Source organism: Platichthys flesus, chromosome 10 (assembly GCF_949316205.1).
Source record: "Platichthys flesus chromosome 10, fPlaFle2.1, whole genome shotgun sequence".
Classification (NCBI taxonomy): Eukaryota; Metazoa; Chordata; class Actinopteri; order Pleuronectiformes; family Pleuronectidae; genus Platichthys; species Platichthys flesus.
Genome location: NC_084954.1, coordinates 18,106,993 through 18,130,920, shown reverse-complemented (window position 1 = coordinate 18,130,920; position 23,928 = coordinate 18,106,993). Strand labels below are relative to the sequence as shown.

The following is a 23,928-nucleotide window of genomic DNA, read 5'->3' as shown; positions in this document are numbered from 1 at the left end:
TTGATGACTAATTTGAGTGGGAGACACATAATAAGAAGCAGGAGTATGAGGAGGAAGAGTGTTGCTTTGCAGCTACACAGCTAAACTTAGCATGTTAAACATGATATGAAAGAAGGTATCATAGAAACTTTCCTCTACAGCGTCTGCCCTCTGCTTCCTTTCTGCCCACTGGATTAGAATCAAACCCGATTGTTTCCCTCTGAGTCTCTGAGAGGATTTTACAGAAAGGTAAGGTCACAGCATCATTCTCATTTCAACATCACCGCGAGTGAGTAAACAAATCTACTCTCGGCCAGGCGTTCCTTTCCGGCCAGCTAAATTCAGTAGTTTTGGAGGGAATACCAACAGGTAAACAAAACAATCGTGATTGAATGGTGACATGTTCATCGAAAAAATCTTTCCAGCAGCTGTCACCGCTTGTTCTCAGGTTTCGCACGTTCTTGAAAATATTTTGACAGTTTCTGAGGGACTGCCGACGGTTAGCACAGGGGGAGGGGATGGTGTCATAGCCATGGTATCAGCACACTGACACTGAAGACTAATCACAGTGTCACAGCTTCACAACCGCGCTGTGACAAACCGATGGGGGCTCAGGTTTTAAACCTGTGCTTTCCAAGAACAGGTGTCAAGGCGAAAGGTGACACAAGAACCAGGGACCTATTTTTTTTCTTTCAGGTCTGTTCCTGGACAGCTGTAGTTTGAGATCAACATCACAAGGCCTTTGAAAGCATCTTATTGCAGCATCACAGCACGTACAACCGACACTTTGATATTTTATTAGAAATGATGAATGCCTTATTATTGCACTCAGCCTGCACATGTGTTTTGCTAATGGCATGTTCAGGCCCCGTTTAAGCCCATGCACTTCCGGTCCATTAAACAATCCACTTCTGATGGCTGCGATTTGCTTCAAAAATACTTTCTGTGAGTCAACACTCAGTTACATCTGAACACTTTGACATGACGGCGTATTAGGGCCATGTTAAAGACAACTTCATTCAGAGATTTCGAGAATTAAGTTGGTGATCAGTTTCACAATCAGACTGGTTGATGATTTTGAAATTTAACGACCAACACAGGTTCTCCTGGCTGCTTGTCATAAAAAAGTCACAAATCACATATTGTCATAAAATCAACCCTTCTTTTCCTCATAAGATTATGAACTTTCTTCGGAAAATAAAAAAAAAAAAATCTCATATTCCAAGAGGAGTATTATAATATTACATCATTTTTTTTTTACTTTTACTAGAATAAATAATGTATGTGATTCCATTTCTGAATAGTTTTGTAATATTAGAATTATATTTTTACAAAGATTTTTCTCATAATAATATGACTTACTTCTAAAATTGGACTTCATTCCCATGGTATTCTGACTTATTTCTTGTAATAATACGTTTAACTCGTAATATCACGACTTTATTCTGGCGATACAACGTTTTTTTCTAAATCTCAGAATTTCGTATACCTTAAACATGGCCCTAATGCTCCCTCAAAATCAATCGTGCCAAATACAACAAATAAAAATGAATGTGTCACTTTCTTCTATCTCCTTTGCCATAAAAGCTCACAGCATCATTTTAGCCCAGTTACCGATGCACAGGCAGCTTCAGGCACGTTCATATTTAAGCCGACTTAATGAATATGAACACTAAAAGCTTGTATTGTACAGAAGATGATGGTGCGGGAGGGGATTGAAGGCCTCTTCATGATATCAGTACCATCATCTAAAGTGCTTTCAGCGCCTGATGTGAATACATTACCCACAGTCATATCAATTGTGGTGCAATGGATTGAGCAAAACGCCTGTGCTATTTTTGTCCACTGGCTGGCAGCAATATTCAGACCCAATACTCTAATTGGTTACCCTGGACCTGGTGCTGCGAAGGCAGATGTGACAAAACACCTACTCAACAACTGGCCGACTTCACTGACAAGCAATTAGGGATTTGTCATTTTAAGGCAAAAAAAACATGTCAGGATGAGAAAACTGGCATCGGATTGTGGGAATATCCTGAAAGGTGACTCGTCTGTGGAGGAAAAAATTCTACTCATTGTGCTCAGTCATTTGCTGTAACATAACAGCTTTGATTTGTTTATATTTGAGATGCATCCCAAACCATACATTTGGGGACGTAGAATGCAACGCAGCAAGCAGGGAGCTGATTGTGTGAGGAAATATATTCATTTGGTAACATTTTCTCTGCAGCATTCTGATGCCATTAAACCTCAGCTCGCTCCGAGGGCTCGGAAGCCGGGAGAATGCCAGACGTGACAGAGAGGAGGCCTCGGTCCAGCCACGGCTTGAATGTGGCGCAAGGCTGCCCTCCGATGGTGGGATGGTGAGTTGACACAATATAGCACCAGATTTTCAAAAGACCAATATTGTTTCCAGTAAAATGGATTTGCTGTAGAGTGACTCCATTTCCAGAGTCGACTTTATTCTATGAAGATGAAAGCTATCATATGAAAGCACATTACACAGGGCTACATGGATACAGGTTTTTTCCTCTTCCCCCGGGCAACCCACACTTAGCTCGGCCTCCCCGGTGAGCTCTACCACTCACACACATATAGCCGAGGTTATGGGTGATGTTCTGGCAGTTTATGTGAAGGAGGTGGGACTCATGTTCCAGGTCTGCATGGGCAGCTTAACCTGGGGCGAACAAGGCGTGTGGGTTGACCTGTCTGCATAAGAAATACTGTGGTTTGCTGCCAATGTGTTTTAAAGAGACAAGTCCTCTCTAAATGCTACAAAGAGCAGGCTTGGTTAAATCCGATGGAGGTTTGTTCTTCTGTTTACTTGCATTTCAGACGGGTGGTGCTTATGACTTCCTGCTTTTTTATCCACAAAAGCAGTAGTTCTCAAATCGTGAGGCTTGTCAAATCTTTTCTTCCCTCATATCTGTATAATGTGAATATAGGGGCGCTGAAAATATGTATTGAATAAATTCTGAAAATGAAGATTGAATTTTGTTTAGCAGAAATATCTTTCTACTGCTTTTTCCTCAGATTTACAGAATTCCATGTGTCACAGAGGAAGTGGAGGCAATATCCACTATTTAATTAAAGGTGCAAGTACAACACTGTAACATAGTCAATTGAGTACAGAGGTATTAATCTATCCATCACCTGTACTGCTTATCCTGTTGGGAGCAGCTGTCATTGGTCGAAAGGTTGGGAGAAACCTGGATGGATTGTCAAGGCGGATTTCAACAAATAGAGACAAACAACCATTACCACTTCTGGTCAGTTTCTAACATAAGCCTATAGAGGTAATGTCCGCTAAATGTAAAAGTAAAAGTACTTATTATACAACAAAAATGTTTTGCATCATTAGATTGTTAATTATAAGTCAAGCATCATTTTAATGTTGTAGCAGGTCAAGGTGAAACTAGATTTAAAATGTCTGTGTAGTACTCATCAACTCAAAGGGGGGGGGGGGGGGGGTGCATGTGAAAAGCTGGATATCGTGGAGAGGGTTGGGATGTCTCTCCCAGAAGGTATTCAGTGTGTTGCCCATGGCTGTTTACATGGAAAGCGGCTGAAATAGTTACATAAGAAGTGGAAAAAACTGGTGAGAGACAAATTTAAACCCTGCATACATTCACCTCTACACTTGATCAATCATGATTGAAGTGGGTGTGAATGTCTTTTCAACACTTTGTTTCAAAACAGAAAGAGTTGGAAAGCAGATTTAAAATGGGGTCTTTGAAGCTGCGTAACCATCCAAGAGTCCGACTTCTGAGGAGCTACACGTTTATGTTCAATAATGAACTTTTCTCTATTCTGAGAAATAATGGAGAGCTTCAGATCATTGGCGCCTGAGAAGTTTAGAAGGGAACTCACTCGTTTGTGGAAATACTGATAACGAATAAGACATCTGAAACCCATCGATGTCCTGGCGACGCACAAGCTCGACCCGTCAAGAGTCAGTCTCAGCTGTTTCAACCCATATTTAAAGCATCAAATAAGTAATTATAACCAAATGTACTGGGGAAGTGAACGCTCTACAACAGTGTGAAGAACTACCTAAAATGACAGAACCCATTTGAATTATAGTGAGGCAGGGCAATGAAGTAGCATACTATATAAATACTTAAGTATAGTATAAGTATCTCAATGTTGTGCTCAAGCAAAAGACTAAAGTAACCGGAATGTATAATATTCATGCATCACCAATGTGACAAAGTTGATTTTCTCGGCTCCTCATTTTTCAGCATGTTTTACATTCCAATCACATTTTCTGATCAGACCTTCATTTCTCATTTGTTACTTTGAATTATACCTTTGAACCATTTTTCTCCAAACTAAAAAAAAGAAACCTCAATCCTCGCTTCATTTTACATTTTCAGTCCGATCACCCAAGAGAAAATATCCATCAATTGATTCAGACTGAGACTCTGATGCTTTGCAATCAATTCTCTCATCTGTTGCCTGCAGTGAAATGGCTGCAACAGTGGCAATGTGTAGCATGGGACCCTTTGTTCCTGTCATATCCCGTATGTCTGGCAATTCATCTTTCTCTTGATACCATCATCCCATATCATAATTCATTATTTGGCTCCACCGCAGTTGTACAGTATCTCTTTACGTGATTGCAATAAATAGAAGTCAGAGAAATCCTGCAACGCCATTAACTTTAGGATGAGTGTGATTTGTCAAACAACAGACAAATAAGTAGCCTGAAGAACCATCCCAGCTCCGGGAGTAAAAAGTAGACATATTCCTCATTCCGCTCACAAACTCACAACACAGTCAGAGAGATTAAATTTCATTCCAAATTAATGAGTTTGCACACAGGAAGGTAATTAATCATTTGGTGGGTCTTTTCTTTGGCTCTCAGCACGTTTTGGCCCCGCTCGCAGACCCCTGCTCAAAAAACATCTTGACATTTTTGTAATTACACCTTTTCTCTGCCGCGCAAAGCAACCGAGCAGCTGTTGGCAAACTGAGGGGTCACATTGCCACAGCACAAATATAATAACACTGCGTGTTAGCACATTAAATCAAGGCGGTTAGTGACCACTTAGGACGTTTCTGTTTTTCAGGCTGTAGATTTACTTTCACAAAGAAATTCAAGCAGCATCACATAGACCCATGACCACAGCTTGTGTTCCCATGGTGCACTGTGATGAGGACGATGGAGATCAGGATTTTATGCGATTCATTACATACAGTGTCCGTTGTTAACCTTCCTTTTTGGAATGGTCCGTTCTCTTGTTCTGTGATAATGCTCAAGAGCTTCAGAATTAGATCTGGTCTTTAGTGAGTCCTCCTCAAACACTTCTACAGTATACTGTCACCTTTGTTGTTTGCATGCTGGACGTTGTGTGCAGAGCTTTTTAGGTTTAACAGTCTATTGTGCAGAGTGAAGTTGGAAAACAGTGTACATCCTACCTGGTTTATCTGCAATGAATACTTTATGGTCAGTGTTTTTCATCAAATAAAACTGAAATTTGCTTTAATTTTTCTAGTGTGGTTTCCGTGTAAATTTCAAAGATTTACTTATCTGATGTGATTTTTTCATAGATTGCTTGCGGGCTATTTCAGACACAATCTTCAGACCCAATTCCAAAAGATGAAAGCTCTGGAATTATTTTTAATTTGAAGACAAACTGCTTAACAGGAAGTGATTCAGTTAATGTTGTTACCATGACAGAGATCAGCATCCATCACAGGTAAGTGTGTTCTATCTGCGTCTCAATGGTCTCAATCCAACATGGTGAAATCAAATGATCTAAATGATCTGGTGGCGATGTTGGCCCGTTGTATGACCCATTTGAAGATGACTGCAGTCATTTGTCAGAGGACGTGGAAGAGGACATGTTCTACTCGCTGAAAACGCTGAAGGCAAACTGCCCAGGCCCCCACTGACTGCTACAGATTAAAGGTCAATTAAATTCTTGTCGAACAGATTACGTGTCCAAATTACACAAAACTGGCCAGTGAACTTCCTCAGGCAATTTACAACAAAAAGTGTTATTTACTTTTATTTTGATAAAAGTAACAGGTTTTAACTTCACTTAAAACTTCTAACTTCATAACTTTATTTAACACATAACTGCCTCAGTTGTGTTTCAATGTTAAGACTGGAAGAATTTACTTAACACATTTTATTTTCATTCCGTGTTCTTTGGTCGGATGGGTTGAGCTGCCCCTCAAAAAACTGTCCTGTTTCATTTTGCATTCTGTGTCGGAGTTGACATTTTCTCCAATGCGAGTGTAGATGTATCTTCTACTAAAAAAAACTCTGCCGGTATGGTTTGAATAGGAGATGCCATGTTTTGGGCCACATTTTCCAAGAGGCACAGGGACATCTTTAAAGGTGTTTAATTATTGTCAATATCGTGACAGAGCAGGGAAGCACCATTTCCTTGAATCACAGAGCATTACACCATAACATGTAAATTAAGATAATGTTAAGTTAATCAGAGAACTACTCTTGAAGACGTCGAAAGCTCCTGTTTCCTCTGCATGAGAGAAGCCGGCTGGTGCACAGGTCAATTCATGTTAGGCTTGCTCTGAGTTTTCAAAATAAAAGTGTCACAGGCGAGCAGCTGTTTTGTGTTGGCAGACCCATGGTTCTACGGGAATTAAGTCTTAAACCAAAGTAATGGATTAAGTACAATGTTGAACTGATGATAATGGAATTGAAAGGATGAACAAAGACTCTACAATTCTTCAAATATCTGTAAGCATGGACCAAATTGGTGGACTGACATACTGATGACTGACATTGCCTTCAATAAAGCCAGATTTTGTCTATCTGAAACCATCAACCAGTGGTTCTCAAATGGGGGTCCGTGGACCACTACCAGGGGACTGTCCTAAAATCTGAAATCTTTAAGACATTTCTCTTGTGTTGTTCTTTTAGGTAACTTAAGACATTTTAAAAAATATTCCTAGGGATGTATTGTATAATATATCCATATATGAGACTGCCCTGTCTATATATTTTTTTATCTTTAGGTCCTATGCTGAGAATTTTTTTGGAGCCTCTGCCGTAGACTGTAAAGTTCAGAACATTGTTTGTTACCATTGGCCACAGTTAGTTTTCTGAGACAACTTTGGATTTAAAAGGGTCAAGCCAGTCCTTTGTTCCTGAGGGCCACAGCTTTGGAAGCCACATCTTGCAAAGATTCCATTTTGCGCAGTCAACACAGACTCGAAGTGACAAGGTCAATGTTGATGCTGTTTTTCGGCTGCACACTGGAGTTTTTCCAACAGAATATCAGAGCAGAAAATAATTCAGGACTCCCATTAGAACCAGGCGACACAGCTCACAGGTATTAGCATGGACGAGGGGAGCCTCTCTCGCTACGAGTCTGGAATACTGATAATGTTTTCCAGCTGCTCCAGCTCCCACCTGGGTCCCACGGCACTGCAGATCAGACACATTTTTTAAGTCGGGCCACAAGAAATAAATAAAAATGCGCATCAACTTTCGCTGCAGCTAATTGAATATCAATATTTGACCCCATCGGCACTTCCCATAGGAAGAACAATACCTGCCCAGTTGTGAAAAGAAAAGAGGAAAAGAAAAAGTCACATATTCAGACAGAGCCGCTCATTCAGAATACAAACGTATGCATGCCGTAATTAATTTGCCATTAAGGCTGGATTGATGTCGCCGTCATGATGCAGACAATCAAACCATAATTGCCTCTGGTGCTGCATTCACAGCTCTGCCTCATTACCGAAACAGATGCTAATTTTGCGGAGCCGCTTCAGGTTGACAGGTGTGTGTGTTTGTGTGTGTGTGTGTGTGTGTGTAGGTGTGTGGATTACTCTGCTGTGTCGAGCTGCGTGTAAAGAGAACTGCAGAGTGGAAACAAGGGGATGGAAATACATGAGGAAAACAAAATATTCTTTTGTGTTTTGTCTTGGTGGGAGCGTCTTGTATCGTAATGAATGGCGCAGACAGTAATTGGTTTGTTAGGAGAAAGTGAGTTAATAGCTTGGGAAACAAACCATTCTGCTGAATTATTAAGATGTTTAACTAAATGATTTACTTCTAGACCACTTGTTTTTCGTGTTCTATAATTTATTAGGTTAAGTGAAAGATTGTTTTTTCATCTCTTGAGTGTTTTTTTTAAACAATTAAGTCAAATTAGGAGAATTCAAGAGATTAAAAACATCATTTTCATTTGACAATAAACCACATTGATATATTTAGTGCCAACATATTAAGCTTTTTGAGAGGAACTACAAACTACACCCCCCCACCCCACTCCCATTAGTTCAGTTCGTTCGTGACATGAACGTCTCAGTCAGTTTATCCAGAGGCCATGATCTCAGCAGCAAATTTAGTAACGTGTCCACTGTCTCATCCAAAACTTCACATCTTCTTCGACCGTTTCTTGGGCCTCTGGTTAAAGACGGGTGAAGAGCCCATCAAGGAGTCAGGTGAGTGCGAAGCGTAGCTGGCTTCTGAGGTCGCACCACCAGGCGAGGGGGCCATGGCTCCTCCCGATTCACTCATGGTGGACATGGGGCCTCCCTCCTCAAACACATCCCCACCCAGGACAGCGTGGTGATGGTGGTGGCTCGAACTGTGGCCGTCCTCGCCATCCTGCGGCTCCATTTTAACCTGCGGCCACAGGGGGGAGTTGGTGGCCCCGGCCCCACCTTATAAGAGAAGAGCGCAGTTTTAGCAAAGGTGATTTTCTAATACAAAATTGACTCCTCATTTTTATTCTGATGCTTTTAGGACTGGAGCAAGAAAGTAAATACAGAAAGAAGGTGCCTCACTGAGACCTCTGGTCATTCTGACATTTACCCAAAATTGCAGAGAACACCTGGTATTTGGGTCAGATCAGGATCAGATCAAAATCCCAACATAAAGAAATAGCTCCATGAGTTAATTTGGGACTGAGACAGCTCATAGGTTTTGGCCCAAATAGTTTTTCCCCAGAGAAGGGTTAATGTGTTCAGACTCAAACGAATAGCACCAAAGTGTGAAATGAACCAGCCCAATTTGTCTGCACTAAGAGCTGGAGGTGATAAAACACCCTCACTCAATGTGATCCACTTAGAAAATTGAATTTGAATTGTAAATATTGAAGAAAAAAATAAAAACATCCATATGTCCGTTATGTGTTGATAGAAAGTCAAAACTTCCAGGTTGTAAGAGGCCTCTTTCAAAGGTGTCAGATTCTGGTGAACAAACATACATTAGATTGCGACACTGTGAAAGATCTACCAAATGTCTCAACATGTTCTAAATTATTGGTTTTCCAGTGTGTGAAGTATTAATAAGATTATTTTTGGATGAGATTATTTTTAATGACACATCATCAATCTCTATATGTGGCTTAGTGCTGCTCCAGCAACATAGCTCAGCGAAAATTCACAGTGCAAAAATAAAACACCTGAATTTAGTGGTTTCTATAGCAGTAGAGAAACCGGCAGTAATCCACAAATTGTTTTAATACCTCTGTCAAGGAGGAAATACTATAAGCATTATCCCGGTCACTTTGTTTTTGGGTTGAATTAACCAACATGCACAGAAGTAACTAAGAAACACCATTTTCCTGCTGCAGATCAAGACAAATGAGCGGATCCAGGAGTGCTTTCTCACATAGTTTGTGAGATGTGGCTATTTTGGGACAGTTTCACAGCAGGGGATAATTAATGGATCTGGATGAAAACAATGTGATACACATAGGGGGCGGATATCTATGAGTCTGTGTAATTTGGTGCAGCTTGATTGAATTTATGGAGACTTTTGGGCCTTGGCAGAGGAATGAGCTCAACCGAGTCCCACTCTAGTTATATTTAATGTGTTTTTAAAGTAGTTTGATCATACTGGCTGTTTTCAGAAACAGAATTATGGTGCAGTGATATAGTCACTGTGGTAGAAAGACCTTTTCAAACTCAGTTCAACGGTCAGCAGAAGACATGTCAGACAGAAACATGTCTTAAAGGGGACATATTATGCAAATTCCACTTTTATAGTGCTTCTGAACGTTAATTTGGCTATCTGGCATGTCTACCGTCCCCAAAACTCTGGAAAAAAACATATCCCACGATTTGTTGTGGTTCCTCTATCATAAACGATACACTCGATGGCGTCGAATGGGATTACAACCGAAAAATACGTCATTTTCAAACCATGCCCATGCAGGGAGTCTCGCTACATGGCCTTGGACCACCCCCCACCATCATCATCTCACCGGGTCCTGGAAGAGACGGCCCAGCTCCCAAGCTCCCCGGCTAACGCGCTCCACCCTCTCCCCGTGCTCCACCGGCCCGGCTCTGTCTGCGCCGTTTGCAAGCCAGCGTTAGCTCGCTGCTGCTACCCGCCAGACATCTAAGTGGCATAAACATGCAGATCGTCGAGGCGGAGACCCCCGGGACACCTCTTAACGTTGACTCAACAGTGTGGAAGGGTCCTGCTGCGGCGCCAGCTCAAGCTCTCACTGCGGGGCTGCGCTGGGGCGCTGGGGCTCTCGCAGCCAGGCTGCGGCCCACCTGACTCTGGTTCAAAACAATATGGTTGCAAGATGTATCTTCGTCTCCAGTAGCAATATTTCTACAGAGGTAATAGATAGCAAAAAATCAGGGCGCTTCTATCTCGTGAAGGAGGGTGAGGGGGAGAGGGGGGTAGCTGAGGAGGGATGTTTTAGACAGGGTAAAAAGGTGCTGTTTTAAATGATCCTTCTGGTATTTTGACCAAAATATGTTACAGACTTCATTAAGACCCCAAGGAACCATTTCAACTGTGGTAAAATGGGAATACAATGGGTCCTTTAATAGTAAACAAACACAGACAAATTTTAGTCAAGTAACTTTGGATATAATTTCATCTTTGTCAGAAGAGTGACCTGATGAAAACTAGGTCATGTTAACAAGCTTATTGAAAACCCCTTCTGAGGAGAAATCGTAATAGGAAGTGTCCTTACTTAAATACAACCACAATGCAACAAGCAGCGGCTGTGACTGCTCTATGTGGTCACAGCCGAGTGCCAGCACTGACTGTGGACTCTGGAGAAAATGTATTCATGAATGCAGGATATGAATGTAAATGCAGCTCTCACCCGACGTGTGAGGAGAATGGTCGGCATCCAGTCCTGAAGCCAGCCTTTCAGCGCGGGCCCCGAGGACCCCCATGGGCAGAGCCTGGTCTCCAGAGGCCAGGTCGGCTTCGGGCTCCTCACTGACTGGGAAGGAGATGTCGCTCATGGGCTCGTCCTTAATCCTCAGGGGCTTGGAATCCTCCAGGGCTTTCTCTGGGTTCACAAGACGCTCGTATTCCTCCGACAGATCCTTACTGACCTGAGAGAGGAAAAACTATTTATTAGTCCTGTTTTTCTGGTGTAAGACGATGTGAGAACCTGGATTATTTAGTCTTCGAAAATGATAATATTTTCTAAAGAACAGCTTAACATGTTTCTTTAGTCTAAATAATAAAAGCAAAGCTCATTTGGTTGCCATCATCACTTCCTTCACTTTCTCCTTTTCACACTTCCAGTCATTGAGGACAATAACTGTACACTATGCACTATTACTCTGTCAGACAAAGTGCTTTATGCTCTTTTAGAAGATGCAGCAAGTTATGTAGAAGCAATAGAATTTTTCAAGTGAAAGACATTGTTTAGCAGTATGCCAAACATGACTATGCCATCCATTAATAAATATAGTTATTAATGGATTGATTAATACATTTTGCAGCTTGGGATAAAATGTCATCTTTGTCAGAAGAGTGACCCCTTCTGAGGAGAATTATTATAAGGAAGTGTCCTAACTAAAATAATACCACAATGCAACAAGCAGATTGCTTTAAAGACTGTTCAGTCTATCCAATTTCAAAATACAGAGACAGATAACAAGCAAATCCTCATTTTGGAGCAGTTTGAACAAGTGAGTTTTTGACTGATGAACTTCATGAAATACTGATATCAATCATATCAAGGGCAACAAACAATCAAGGAATGGGTGATATGGATACAATTCCTTATCATTGATATTATTTTATGTCATGATCTATATTGACTGGTAGTTATAATAATATTACATTACATTACATTTCATTTAGCTGACGCTTTTATCCAAAGCGACTTACAATAAGTGCATTCAAACCCGAGGGTACATACCAAGGACGACAAGAATCAAGAAAATACAATTTCTTCAAATAAAGCAAAACTACAAAGTGCTGTAAGTAAGTGCCATTTAAGTGCTACTAAAGTGTTGGTTTCAAAAAGTTGTTAGTTTTTTTTTTTTTTTATAATATAATACGAACATTCTTGAAAATCTAATTTGAAACAACTTAAATATTTTTAAACTAACGCGGGCAATTATATACATGACAAACTGAGATAAATGCAATTCACTCATTGATAAAGCAACATCTATAACAACTCAGTACAAACAGAGATATTAAAGGCATAGACAAACAGTCTAACAGTACGGCAAAATCTTGTATAGTTGACAAATTTATATATATATACAATATCAAAAAACACAATCCTATGAACCTGACAGACCCATCTCAATCCTCACCTGAAGCATGTAGCTGTGATAATCTTTGATCCTAACTTGCCAGAAGCGCTGCAGGGCCAGCACGCTGCCGATGCCCACCTCATGGAACACCTGCTCCACCACGTCTGGGAAGGGACTCGCCCCAAGCCGTGCTTCCCGGTCCACAGCCACCCGCAGCAGGCGGGTGAGGCGCAGGTAATGCTCATGGACCAGGTCGGTCAGAGTCTCCAGCACGCTCTCCTGAGCTGACTCAAAGCCAGCGTGTGCCAGCACAGTGGCCACTGATTGGTAGAGGAGCTGCCTGCAGGAGGGCCAGCTCAGTTCCGTGACAGGTTCGCCTTTACCCCTTACGATTGGAAGACAAAGGAGATGGGATAAATTTGTCAAATGTCAATTCTTAAATAAATTACAATATCTAAACCTCAATATGGTATTTAATCCATTCTTATCTATGCAGCACAATAAGATTAACTTACATATAAAAGTCACTTTCAGGGTCACTGTGGCGAAGCTGGAAGGGTTGCCATGGTGCTTTGCTGTCAACAGGCAGCAGATCATCTGGCATGATAGGCGGGGTGGGAGGACGTGGCGGAAGGTTGGTATCAGCCTCCTCCATCCTGCTGCTGCCTTCATTAGATGCTGAGCTCTGACCCTGACCCTGGGCCGCTGTCAATAGGCTGCGGAGTCTGCGAGCATGCTGACACAACTGCACTGTGTGGATGGTGAGGCTGCAGGGCTCCGAGGGGATGTCCAGCATCGTGGTGGGCCGCGGTCGCTGGGCTGAGGGCTGGTGCAGGGGAGGGTCCTGCATCTCTACTGAGCGGAACTCGCGCTGGAGCAGGTCAAAGGAGCTGCGGCTGGGAGGTGCGCCCGCCGGTCCAGGGATCTCCCCCCAGTAGCGCATCATGATGAGAGATCAATGACGCCGGATTCAAACTAGCATCAAGTCTGGAACTGTGAAGAGTTAGATGGAGTAACTACAATTGAAACTGACGATGAGGAGGGTGCATACAAAGATTGATGATGTGCGAGTTACTGGGGCAGCACAAACAACATCGGATAGCCGACAACATGCAGTATTTTCAGTGTAGCATTGATTCTGATCGTTTAATTAGCTTAAGCCTTTTTTTGTAAAATTATTTTTACATAATTAAGATTTAATAGGGCTGGGTCAAAAAAATAACAATGATTATCGCAATGTGGTTTCATCAATAGCAATAAAACACAAGTTCAATATATATTGATTTGAATGCCTATGCGTTATGTCAGCACACTGAGGAGGTACAACATATAACTGATGGACTTCAGATTAGTGAAATGTTTTATGTTCGTAACTTTAGAGTTTAAAACCACAACCTTCACTCGGGAGCAAACATTAGTCTTTAAACTTAAAAACGTTTTCAGCGCTGATTTTGAAGTTTAGCATGAATGTGTGTTTCTCCAACAGCGGGACGACTTTAAATATACAATTTTGGGAATGGAGTTTTGTAGCGGATGCGCTTCACAACAGAAAAGGTAGTAACTCTGACTCGTAATGGACCAACAACAACAAACCAGTTACCTAACTACAAGTAACACACATTCGTGTTTGGCCTGTTAACCTGTAAAACCTTGAAGTTGAGATCACTGCTGTAACTCACATCACACAGTTGATGAGACCTCTGGCTGCAGCGCTTGTTTCCTTCACGGATGTTGCACAGGAAACAAAGATCCCTGTTGTCCTTCTAGGAAAAAGCTCGAGTAAGAACCTGAATGTGAATTTTGGTTCCATAACAACCCGTTCATTTTGACTTAGATGATATCAAACTCTGTATATCAATCTGACATTCAGTTATAGTCTAAATCGCTTTTTCAATATATTCTCTCCAGGATTGTTATCTTTATTGACGGGTTTTCTGAGTTTTTTTGGAGGCACAGAGGAGACGGACTTTTTTTACAGTCGCACCAAATAAACATGGCCGCCCCCCCGCCGTTAGACGTGAGAGTGGAAACTACAGATGTAGAAATGAGCTCCACGTTGGAAACTGAGTCCACATCAGAAAATGGAGGAAAACCTGAGAGAGACTCGACTAAAACCGAACCGGACGCCGAGGAGCAATTCAAGAAACCCGCTCTTTTTGCGGCTCCTTCTCTCGCGAGCAAACGCGGTCACGTCGCGGCTTCGTCCAAACAAACGGCTGCAGAAACAAAAGCTGTGGAAGAAAGAGTTGAAGTCGCAGAAATAACAAGCAACGCTTCACCGAGTCCTGCTATTGAAAAAGAAACCGCGGAGAAGCGTAAAGAGGAGGATGAAAATGGCGGAGAAGACAAGAGCGTGTCCACTGTCAGAAACAAACCTCAAGCTAAACCCAGGGTGCTTCCTGTCAGAGGGCCCCTACCTGGGAAGTTCCCCCCTCTCTTGTACACGGAGCCACCGTGGGGAGGCAGCGCCGCGGACATGCCCTATGCCCTCGAGATCCTCAAGAACGGCACCATAGTGGACACGGTGCACCTGACCCACAGCAGCTTCTTCGTGGTGGGACGCCTCCCGGTGTGCGACGTGTCTCTGGAGCACCCGTCCATCTCCAGGTACCACGCCGTGATCCAGTTCCGCGCTCAGGCCGGGGAGGGGGGCGGTGTCGGGGAGGAGAGGGGCTTCTACGTCCACGACCTGGGCAGCACGCACGGCACCGTGGTGAACAAGAACAAGATCCCGCCGAACACCTACGTCAGGCTCCGGGTGGGACACGTGCTGAAGTTCGGTGGGAGCACGAGACTGTTCATCCTGCAGGTGAGTCCCGTTGTGACCAGACACGCGTCAACCATTATACACCTGCTCTGGAAATACTGAGGTACATGACATACTCAGCTTTCACTGAACTGGAGGTTTAAAGGTCAGTGTGTAGAATGTAGTGACATCTAGTGGTGAAGTTAAATGTAGCAGCTGACCCAGTTTGGGTTACTGTAAAAAATGAACCATGGCGGCCTCCGTAGAAAAGATCCAATCCTGATGTAGATATAAAGTAGTTTGATATAAAGGGCCCATTCCAGGGTATAGAAAACCACGATTTGTACAATTTAGAGGTTTACACACTAGTGAAAACATCAGTAGGATGAATGTATATTGATCGATCCGTGATCTGACTCTTCTTCGCCGTGGACACTTAAAATACCTAAACTGAGTTTGTCTCATCAAAGCCTTTGGGTTTCTGTTTGTAATGATATAATCATTATTTTCTGATCACATCACACCTTATCTAGTCCTTTATGTTGTGCTACATACATTTTCTCACTGCAAATCAGTTTCTCCTTCAATGTTTTTATACATAGTCTGTGTTTGAAACCTTTGTGACAACCTCTGCTGCTGAGCTACTCTTCAGCCCTGGTATATTATTTCCGTCTTACATTTCCCATCCCCAAATGGAAAACAGAAAAATAAACTTTGTCCAACACTTAAATGCTGTTCTTGAAATCCTAGGATCTCTTACAGTCTTATAACATACAAGGTCATTTTAGATAAGCTGTGAGTGGACTGCATAGGGTTCCTGATTTCCTTGTCTAGGTTTAGACTCCTGGTCAAGTGAAGAAAAGACTCATGTGCCCTCCTTTATAATTACACATTTTAATACAATTGCTTTAATTCCTAATATATTATTATAAAATTTAGCTTTGCCTCTGGCAATGTCCAGTTGTCCAAAGAAGTAATAAATCATAAATAAGGGCCCTTTTCTAATTTTAAATCAACTTGACTATGACTACATCGTAGAGTCCCACGTTTAGGAAATTAGTATAAGGGTTATTTGCGAGGTTGTTTCAAGAGGAACGTTGGCAAATAATGTTAATCAGATAAGACATATTAAGTTTAAATAATAGATCATTTGACAGATAATTACTTATGTCAGCCATTTATTAAGCAAAAGTGCCAAGTATTCAGTGTTTCCAGCTTTTTGGAAAATTCATTCTAGGGGACAAAGTTATTTAGAATTGAAAAAGAAACCTCCCTATAGTTGATGAAGATGTTGTCTTATACAGTTATCTTTAAGTCTTCATCTTTGCTCTGCTTCTTCAGGGTCCAGAGTTTGATGAGGAAGAGGAGTCTGAACTAACAGTGACAGAGCTGAGGGAAAAAGCCCGCAAACAGAAAGAAGAGCTAGAGAAGAGGATGCTGGGAGACGGTTCGGACGATGACGACGATGATGATGAGAAGGAGAAAGAAGGGGAAGGCGATAGCATCAAGTCCAAGAGGAAACCATCAAAGGAAGATTCAGGGTGTTCGTGGGGAATTGGTGAGTAACGTCACAGTGTGGTCCGTGTCTGCTGCGTGGTCATCTTTAGTGAGCCGGCGTTAGAGTTTCTCTCAGGGCGAGTAACTGAAGACGCCAGTTAACCCTTCACTTCTCTTCGTTTCTTTCACTCCATCTGTCTCTGTAAATCCACCCTGCAGATGAGGAGGTTGTTCCAGAGGAAGACGAGGATGAGGAAAACCCCTTCTCAACTGAATTCCAAGAAGACCAGGAGGCTGCATATCTGAAAGATCCCAAGAAAGCTTTGCAGGGCTTCTATGACCGGGAAGGTGAGAAGAAATCTAGTTTTATGAGAAGCAGAAGAAAAGGGTTTGTGTTTCTTTGTTTCTTAACTTCTTTTTCGACATTGTGCGTCCCAGGGGAGGAGCTGGAGTTTGAGTATGAAGACAAAAACCACGGCTCCTGGCTGTGCAGAATAAAGTAAGAGACTTCTGACATTTCTCTGACATCAGAAAGGACATAAAGAATGGGGAGGTGGTGTAGAGTTGCAGAGTTTTTGTAGACTTTTCCTTTATTGCCAGGCTGCCTGTGGATGACGCCAAGGGCCGACAGCTGGTTGCTGAGGTGACCGTCACGGGGAAGAAGAAAGACGCAGCCATCCAGTGCTGCCTGGAGGCGTGTCGCATGCTGGAGGCCAGAGGGCTGCTGCGGCAGGAAGCAGGTGGGAGCTCAGCTCATACTGGGAATGTTTGAAAGGGGGATCGTGAACCACCATCTGGAGAGGTTCTGTTATTTTTTGTTGTTGTGAGGATAAGTTTTATTTCTTATTTCCAGTGTCCCGCAAACGCAAGAAGAAGAACTGGGAAGATGAGGACTACTATGACAGCGATGATGACACCTTCCTGGATCGAACCGGCACTGTGGAGAAGAAGCGGCAAGACCGAATGAAAAAGGCTGGAAAGATTGAGGAGCGGGCTGAGACATTTGAATCATTGGTAAACATCTGCCAACATTACAAATATACTTTGGAGCCTTTATTTGATAGAGACAAGAAATGGCGTCAAAGAGGAATTATATGCAGTAAAACGTCTGGTCAGCTGGGAGTGAAACTTGTGACCTGCTGCTCAGAGCATATGCAGTGTGGTTTGTGTCCTGACTATTCAGCTATTGGGTTGTCCATCTGCCTGACACTCTGATTCAGGTCCATGACATGAGCCAGACACCAAACCCAGTCCACTCTTTTAATTCTTTATAAAATATATTTACCACAAAAAACTGAATAAATCGCCTCGTTGTTAGAATATTTTAACTTATTAATCATTTATTTAATCAGGAAAGTCTCATTGAGATACAAGATCTCTTCTGCCAGCGAGTCTTAGTCAAGCAGGAAATTAAAAAGTGTCATATATGTATACAACAAAAAGGAATGTGTAACACAAACGGATGGAGATAAGGATACTTTTGTCAAAACTTTGTAGTGTAGCTACAAACAACATAAAAACTGCGGTAACTTAAAATGAGTAATGAAGGTGCTCTGTGGTAGGTTGGGGGAGTGGTAATGAAAGTGATAGAACCAGGGTTTAGAACCAACCACTGTTATAATCTGCACCTGTTATATAATGTAATAATGTTCACTATACTGTGTGTTTGATTGTAATGTAGGTGGTCAAACTGTCAGGGGTGGAGAAGGAGCTGGAAGACACTCAGAAAAAGCTCAATGCTGGAAGAGGAGGTGAGTCACAATCCAGTGTGTTTCCAGTCTTCTGCGCCATGTGCAACAGCCATGTGCAACAGATGTATGTTCTCCTCTCCTGATTGTGCCTTTCTTCCGTCCTCTTAGACTCTTCTGGCTCTTCCACGGGCGACACACTAGATGCCTTTATGACCGCCGTGAGAACTGAGGCAGCGATGGACGCCGTGGAGCGCAGGAAGCTTCACGTTCACGTAGCAGACTTGCGCAAAGATGCCCAGCGACTCCGCAAACTGGTCGAACTCACGCGGCCGGCTCAGATGCCATCACTGCTGCCGAGGTTAGACACAGAACCACAGTCATCTGTCTGCTGGGTTGTTCAGGTTCACACCGGAAATCTGTGAATTGCATATGTATTTTAGCGATTTTGTACATTGATAAACTCCTGCTATACTATAGCAGATTTGATCTATGGGTTAATGTAGAAGGAAAAAAGTATGTGGAGACTAACGGGTAATGGTGATGTGTGTTGGTGTGGTAGTGGCAGCTCAGAGTTGGAGAAGCCCAAGAAGACCTTACCCCTGTTTGGAGCCATGAAAGGAGGAAGTAAATACAAACTGAAGACTGGCACCATCGGGGTAGGTGTTATGTTTCTAACTCACTTAAATCCTTTGTCACTTCCATTTCCCTATGTGTTAGTCTTTCCTCTTCCTCTCTGATTTCAGTGTTTGTGTTCTGTCTCTAGATGTTGCCTCCTAAGCGACCAAACTTACCTTTGGAGCTCTTCAACATGAAGGAACTTGCACCCACTGGAGAAGAGGAGGAAGAGGAAGAAGTGGAGGGAGCATTGAAAAATGAGGACAATGATAATGAACAGTGCACAAGTATCACGGAATCTAATGACGAGTCTGAGGAGTCCAGTCCATCCATGTCTCGTGAGAGCTCTTCTTCGAGGGAGCAAAGAGAGAAACCAGCTCAGTCGAATGAGCTGAAAGGTAAGAAGCTGTCTCATATTGCCACTGGGTGGCAGCAGATCTGTTACACATACAAACAGCACAGTGTTATAATTGTATTCTATCATAGACATACAGATTGTTGATTTTAAAAACAAGCTGTGGTTTGTTTACATAAAAAAAGTGTATCAATATTTTTGCATTTCTGGTCATATATTATCTCATCCTAATGACCCACATCTGCAACATCCAAGTCTCAACAGGATTTGTTTGTTCATTCAAAGAACAGTGCATATCCCCATATCCCCATGTTACTGTTTTAATATGTTTATTGCTATGATTTGATATCAGAGAAAAGCCACAAACAGAAGGGAGGAGGGGGCGGTGCTGAAGCAGTGGAGCAGAGCAGCAAGTCCCCACCGGAATCCAGTCCAAGTGGGTGACGTGGTTTTTTTGAGTAAATTTTAGAGTGGCTGTTATGTATTGATAGGTTACTCAGATTGTGTAGGTGTACAAAAATCTAAAACAATGCTACACTAAAATTTTGACTTGAGTCAAAACATCACTTTTAGCATGTAGCACTTTTAAACATCGAAAATGTTTTTCTGTATAAAATCTAGATTTGAAATGTAACTAGTAACTAAAGATGTCAATTATAAAGGAGCATTAAAGTTAAGTTAAATTGACTGTTGTATGTTCTTTGGTGTTTGTCTTTACTATTCTGTACTGACGTGTCCAGAGTCCATAGCAGAAGGTGACAGAGACCCAGCCACTGACCCTGGAGCCAGGAAAAAAAAGAAGGGGAAGGGCCCCAGCCGAGTGAGTCCTCACACACAAATACCAACGTCCACATTTAACAAACAATAAAGTTTTACCTGAACTAAATCTCCTCATGGTTTGTCTCCACAGCCTCCAGTGCAGCTCTCAGGAGAGTATCCATGCGATGACCCGGATTATTCAGTGTGGATGCCTCCTTCAGGTAAACAGTCTGATCCTGACTGATGCGCTGACCCACTGATGTTGTTCTTAGGAAACAAGTGCAACTGTTACCTACATAACTCATTAGAAGTTATTTCTACAACAGTGAACTGTAAAACCTGGAAATTCTCTAGAATCTAAATTTGTATCAGATCTATGCAGAATGAAAGCAGCTACTCAGGAGATAGCATAGTTCTCATTCTCAAGATACAGCTTTCTACAACGTCTGCACAAGCACTTGTTGACACTGATAAACTGGAACCACTGAGTTCAGGAATGCGGGGGAGTATTTTTAAGGATATTGCGAGAGGAAGTAAACAGGTTGTCATGGTTCATGTGTGCAGCAGAAACTGCTGTAACATTTTGATTGTTCACTGAGGAATGCATTAGATCAAAGTGACCCCATGATAATATAAGCTTGTATAAAACGCACTTTGAAAAGTCTGGACTCAGGGTCTCGACTAATTGTGCTCATGTCATGTCAGTGACCCGATTAGTAAACAAGGCAACAGTTAAGAGATCCGTGTGGGACATTTCATGGGATCATACGTTCTTTCATTTCGGTCTTTTAAAGGATTCTTTTATGCGTCTGCTCCGGCATTAATATCTCAAGTGATATCTCAAGAATGCCTTCAGAAAAATACCTCAAATTTGATACAAATATTCACTTGGACTCGAGAATGAACGGATTAGATGTCGGTTGTCAAAGGTCAAGGTCACAGTGACCTCGCTAAGCAAATTGTTTGCCTTGTAAGGGTGATGTCTCTGCAATGCCTTGAAGGAGTCCTTTCACATTTGGCACAAACATTCACTGGGTCACAGTGAAATTATATGAATCTAGAAAAAAACTGAAAATATTCACATGGAAACTGCACTGGTTGGTGGAGGCATACAGCTGAACTGGGGAAGAGTGTGGCCTAGGGGATAGAGCGGGTGCTCTGCAACAAGAAGGTTGCCGGTTCGAATCCCACTCTATCCCATCTGCATGCCTAAGTGTCCTTGGCAAGATACTGAACCCCTTGATGGCCCCTCATAAAATGATGAGTGTTCTAAAAATGTAAGTTGCTTTGGATAAAAGCGTCAGCTAAATGACATGTAATGTTTTTAGGTAAGGGATGAGGTAATGCATTTTGTGTCTTCACAGTGTCTTCACAAAGTACAAGAATGTGTGTGTGGTGGAGCCTGACCAGTATGGATTTATTAAATCAGCTTGAGAGGCTGATTTTGGGGAGTAAAACTTTTTTGTTTTTCCGATATATTGGATTTGCAGTTATTTCTACGATGTGGATGTTTGATGTCGTCATCAGACTATAAACTTTATTATTATTATTAACATTTATTTATATTTGAAATTCATTGAGGGATGGACTCATTTACAATGAAGTCGAGAGGATACAATGAGTAGATATAGTGAATAAATAAACACGAGAAAAAACTAATATATATAGAGCTTTGATTAATAAAGTGAAACTTGTTTCCTTCATAAATGCACATGAACATAAATGCGCATTCTTCTGCAAAAAAAATATGTTTTCCTTTAAGTCTGAAAAGCTCCTATTGGCTAACTTCATTGATATATCGGTCAGACTCTGGCGTGCGGATCCTTTCAATGCTCAAACTTTCTTTTCTTCCCTCACAGATCAGACTGGAGACGGACGCACTCACCTCAACGACAAGTACGGCTACTGAGGGGGAGCTCTTCAGCGTCCACTCCAGCCGCTTTCATACTGTAGATAATACCTGCAGCACAAAGCACACAAAGCCCCTGGCTCACCTTTAGAGAGAAGCCTGAAAGAAAGTAGGAGTTGCAGAGGAACTTCTGCCGAACCTTTTATTCACCTCTTGAGGATATTTGCATTCGCAGACTGTGATGAACAGAAATCCCAACGTTCCACTTAAAAATGAACTGGGAAGCTTGGGGAACTGCCCCCTCTTGCTCCCCCCTCATTTGTATAGGCACTGGGCGGTCGGCCTCTTGGCACTTTCCACCATGATGACAACGATAGATTAGGGTGCCACCTGAATATCCAAAAACATTTGAATTCTGTGTAATCAATCAGAAAATGTAAAGTTACATAGCAGCAGCAACTGATCTCTGTTCAGCCTCCTGCTCTTTGGCTGCTCTTCATGCAGTTAAATCCACCTGACATCCGAACTGGGTCCCTCCTCTATTTGGCTTCAGTTGATCGCTGGCATAACCTTCTTTTTTTTTCTAAAGGAGTGTGTGTAGGAGGGAGAGAGAGAGAGAGAGAGAGGGAGAGCATTGAAGCAGCTTTTCTGACCATCTGGACACTTGGATGGCTTACAGGATGAAACGCAAGCTGATAATGACTCAAGCTAAGTGGAGTGTGTGTGTGTGTGTGTCTGCATCTACACCGACTCACACACACTCATCGCCCAACCTTCTCAAAGTTCTCTTTTTAACACGATTGTCTTCAGGAGCGAGTCAGCCATCGCTGTGTTCGCCTCGAGCAGGATTCCTCTGTGTGAAATCCCACTCGTTGCTGTGCTCTTGGTTTCCTGCCATACTTTCCACCCTCTTTCCTGTTCTTCTCAAGTGTTTTTTTGTTATATAAATGTAAAATAAAAAGTGTCTGTACATAACCTGTGAGTTGCTTCCCCTTGTTTTTATGGTCTTTGGCATTCACTGCCATAAATGCTTGCCTCGCTGGGCTTTCTTCACACTCACACTTGTTTTGACGTCAGACTTTCTCTCTTTCCAGTGCTCTCTCGCTCTCTCTCGCTCTCTTTCACACAGTCTTTCTCAGAATATGATCTGGCACAAAGAGGCTTGTGGTCTTCGCTGTGACCTAGTAATCACAGATGGAGTCCTCTCTGCCTCGAACACATGAACAGGAATCTTTCTGACACTGGGGAAGTTTTCGTGTTATTGCCTTAATAAGTTTTACAAAGTTAACATTTTATATTGTACAGTTATTCTATACAATCCTTTAAATCTATAAAAAATAAAGGGTTTCGGATTTAAAGGTTCAGTGACTGATGTGCGACTCGCTTCCTGTATAAGGATGTTTTGAAACTAGAAGGGCGATCTGAGACCCCATTCCTCTGCCAAGGCTAACGGCCCTTTTTCAACGTTAAAGTGACAGTATGTTACTATTACTGGATACAGCGCCCTCTATAGACCCACATGGTGATTAATTCCCTTGAGCTCTGTGTCCAAGCATTTATATTTGTTTTGTACGACCAGAGAACAACAGCTGCATCTGTGTTGACTGGGTCCTCCCACTCCCTGAACTGAAACAAATGAATGGTGCCTATTACTCTTTAACAAAGACACCAAACTCTGTTTAGAATGCTTCGTATTTAAACAGTTTCCCTGCTGAACACTTGAGATAAACTCTGGTTTTGAATGACTATTCAGCTCAACTACAGTTCAGAATTACTCTTAAACTTGTTGTTACACTTCTCACAGGAGATGGTGTCCCCTCATCAAAGTTACAAATGGTATAAACACCATTCTCCCTATTCCATGTAACTGAACCATCAAACATATTTTAAAGCTGCTATTTTAAGGTTTAATTAAGTGTTTTGAGCTGAATGGGTTCTCTCTTGGACTTTGTCCCATCCTTCCAAGTAATTC

General features: G+C 42.2%; 2 protein-coding genes across 4 annotated transcripts; one reads left to right on the top strand and one right to left on the bottom strand.

Moving 5' to 3' along the window:
- Window positions 1-8,028: 8,028 nt before the first annotated feature.
- supt7l (SPT7 like, STAGA complex subunit gamma) lies at window positions 8,029-14,986 on the bottom strand. Of its 2 annotated transcripts, XM_062396827.1 has the most exons (6): window positions 14,862-14,986; window positions 14,124-14,207; window positions 12,960-13,437; window positions 12,505-12,829; window positions 11,043-11,280; window positions 8,029-8,631 (listed from the first exon to the last, which is right to left on the bottom strand). In XM_062396827.1, exons 3-6 carry the CDS (start codon window positions 13,388-13,390, stop codon window positions 8,342-8,344), a joined length of 1,284 nt encoding a protein of 427 aa, XP_062252811.1. In that variant the 5' UTR covers window positions 13,391-13,437; window positions 14,124-14,207; window positions 14,862-14,986; the 3' UTR covers window positions 8,029-8,341. The 2 variants fall into 2 exon arrangements, with proteins under 2 accessions (XP_062252811.1, XP_062252812.1); XM_062396828.1 differs by lacking the exon at window positions 14,124-14,207 and having other exon boundaries at window positions 14,862-14,927.
- slc4a1ap (solute carrier family 4 member 1 adaptor protein) lies at window positions 14,360-23,318 on the top strand. Of its 2 annotated transcripts, none has more exons than XM_062396825.1 (14): window positions 14,360-15,253; window positions 16,532-16,748; window positions 16,907-17,035; window positions 17,126-17,186; window positions 17,288-17,427; window positions 17,541-17,701; window positions 18,369-18,438; window positions 18,547-18,736; window positions 18,938-19,034; window positions 19,142-19,391; window positions 19,701-19,784; window positions 20,089-20,168; window positions 20,259-20,328; window positions 21,472-21,959. In XM_062396825.1, the coding sequence occupies exons 1-14, from the start codon at window positions 14,438-14,440 to the stop codon at window positions 21,639-21,641; spliced, it is 2,535 nt and encodes an 844-aa protein (XP_062252809.1). In that variant the 5' UTR covers window positions 14,360-14,437; the 3' UTR covers window positions 21,642-21,959. The 2 variants fall into 2 exon arrangements, with proteins under 2 accessions (XP_062252809.1, XP_062252810.1); XM_062396826.1 differs by lacking the exon at window positions 21,472-21,959 and adding an exon at window positions 21,967-23,318 and having other exon boundaries at window positions 14,417-15,253.
- The last annotated feature ends 610 nt before the right edge of the window (window positions 23,319-23,928 follow it).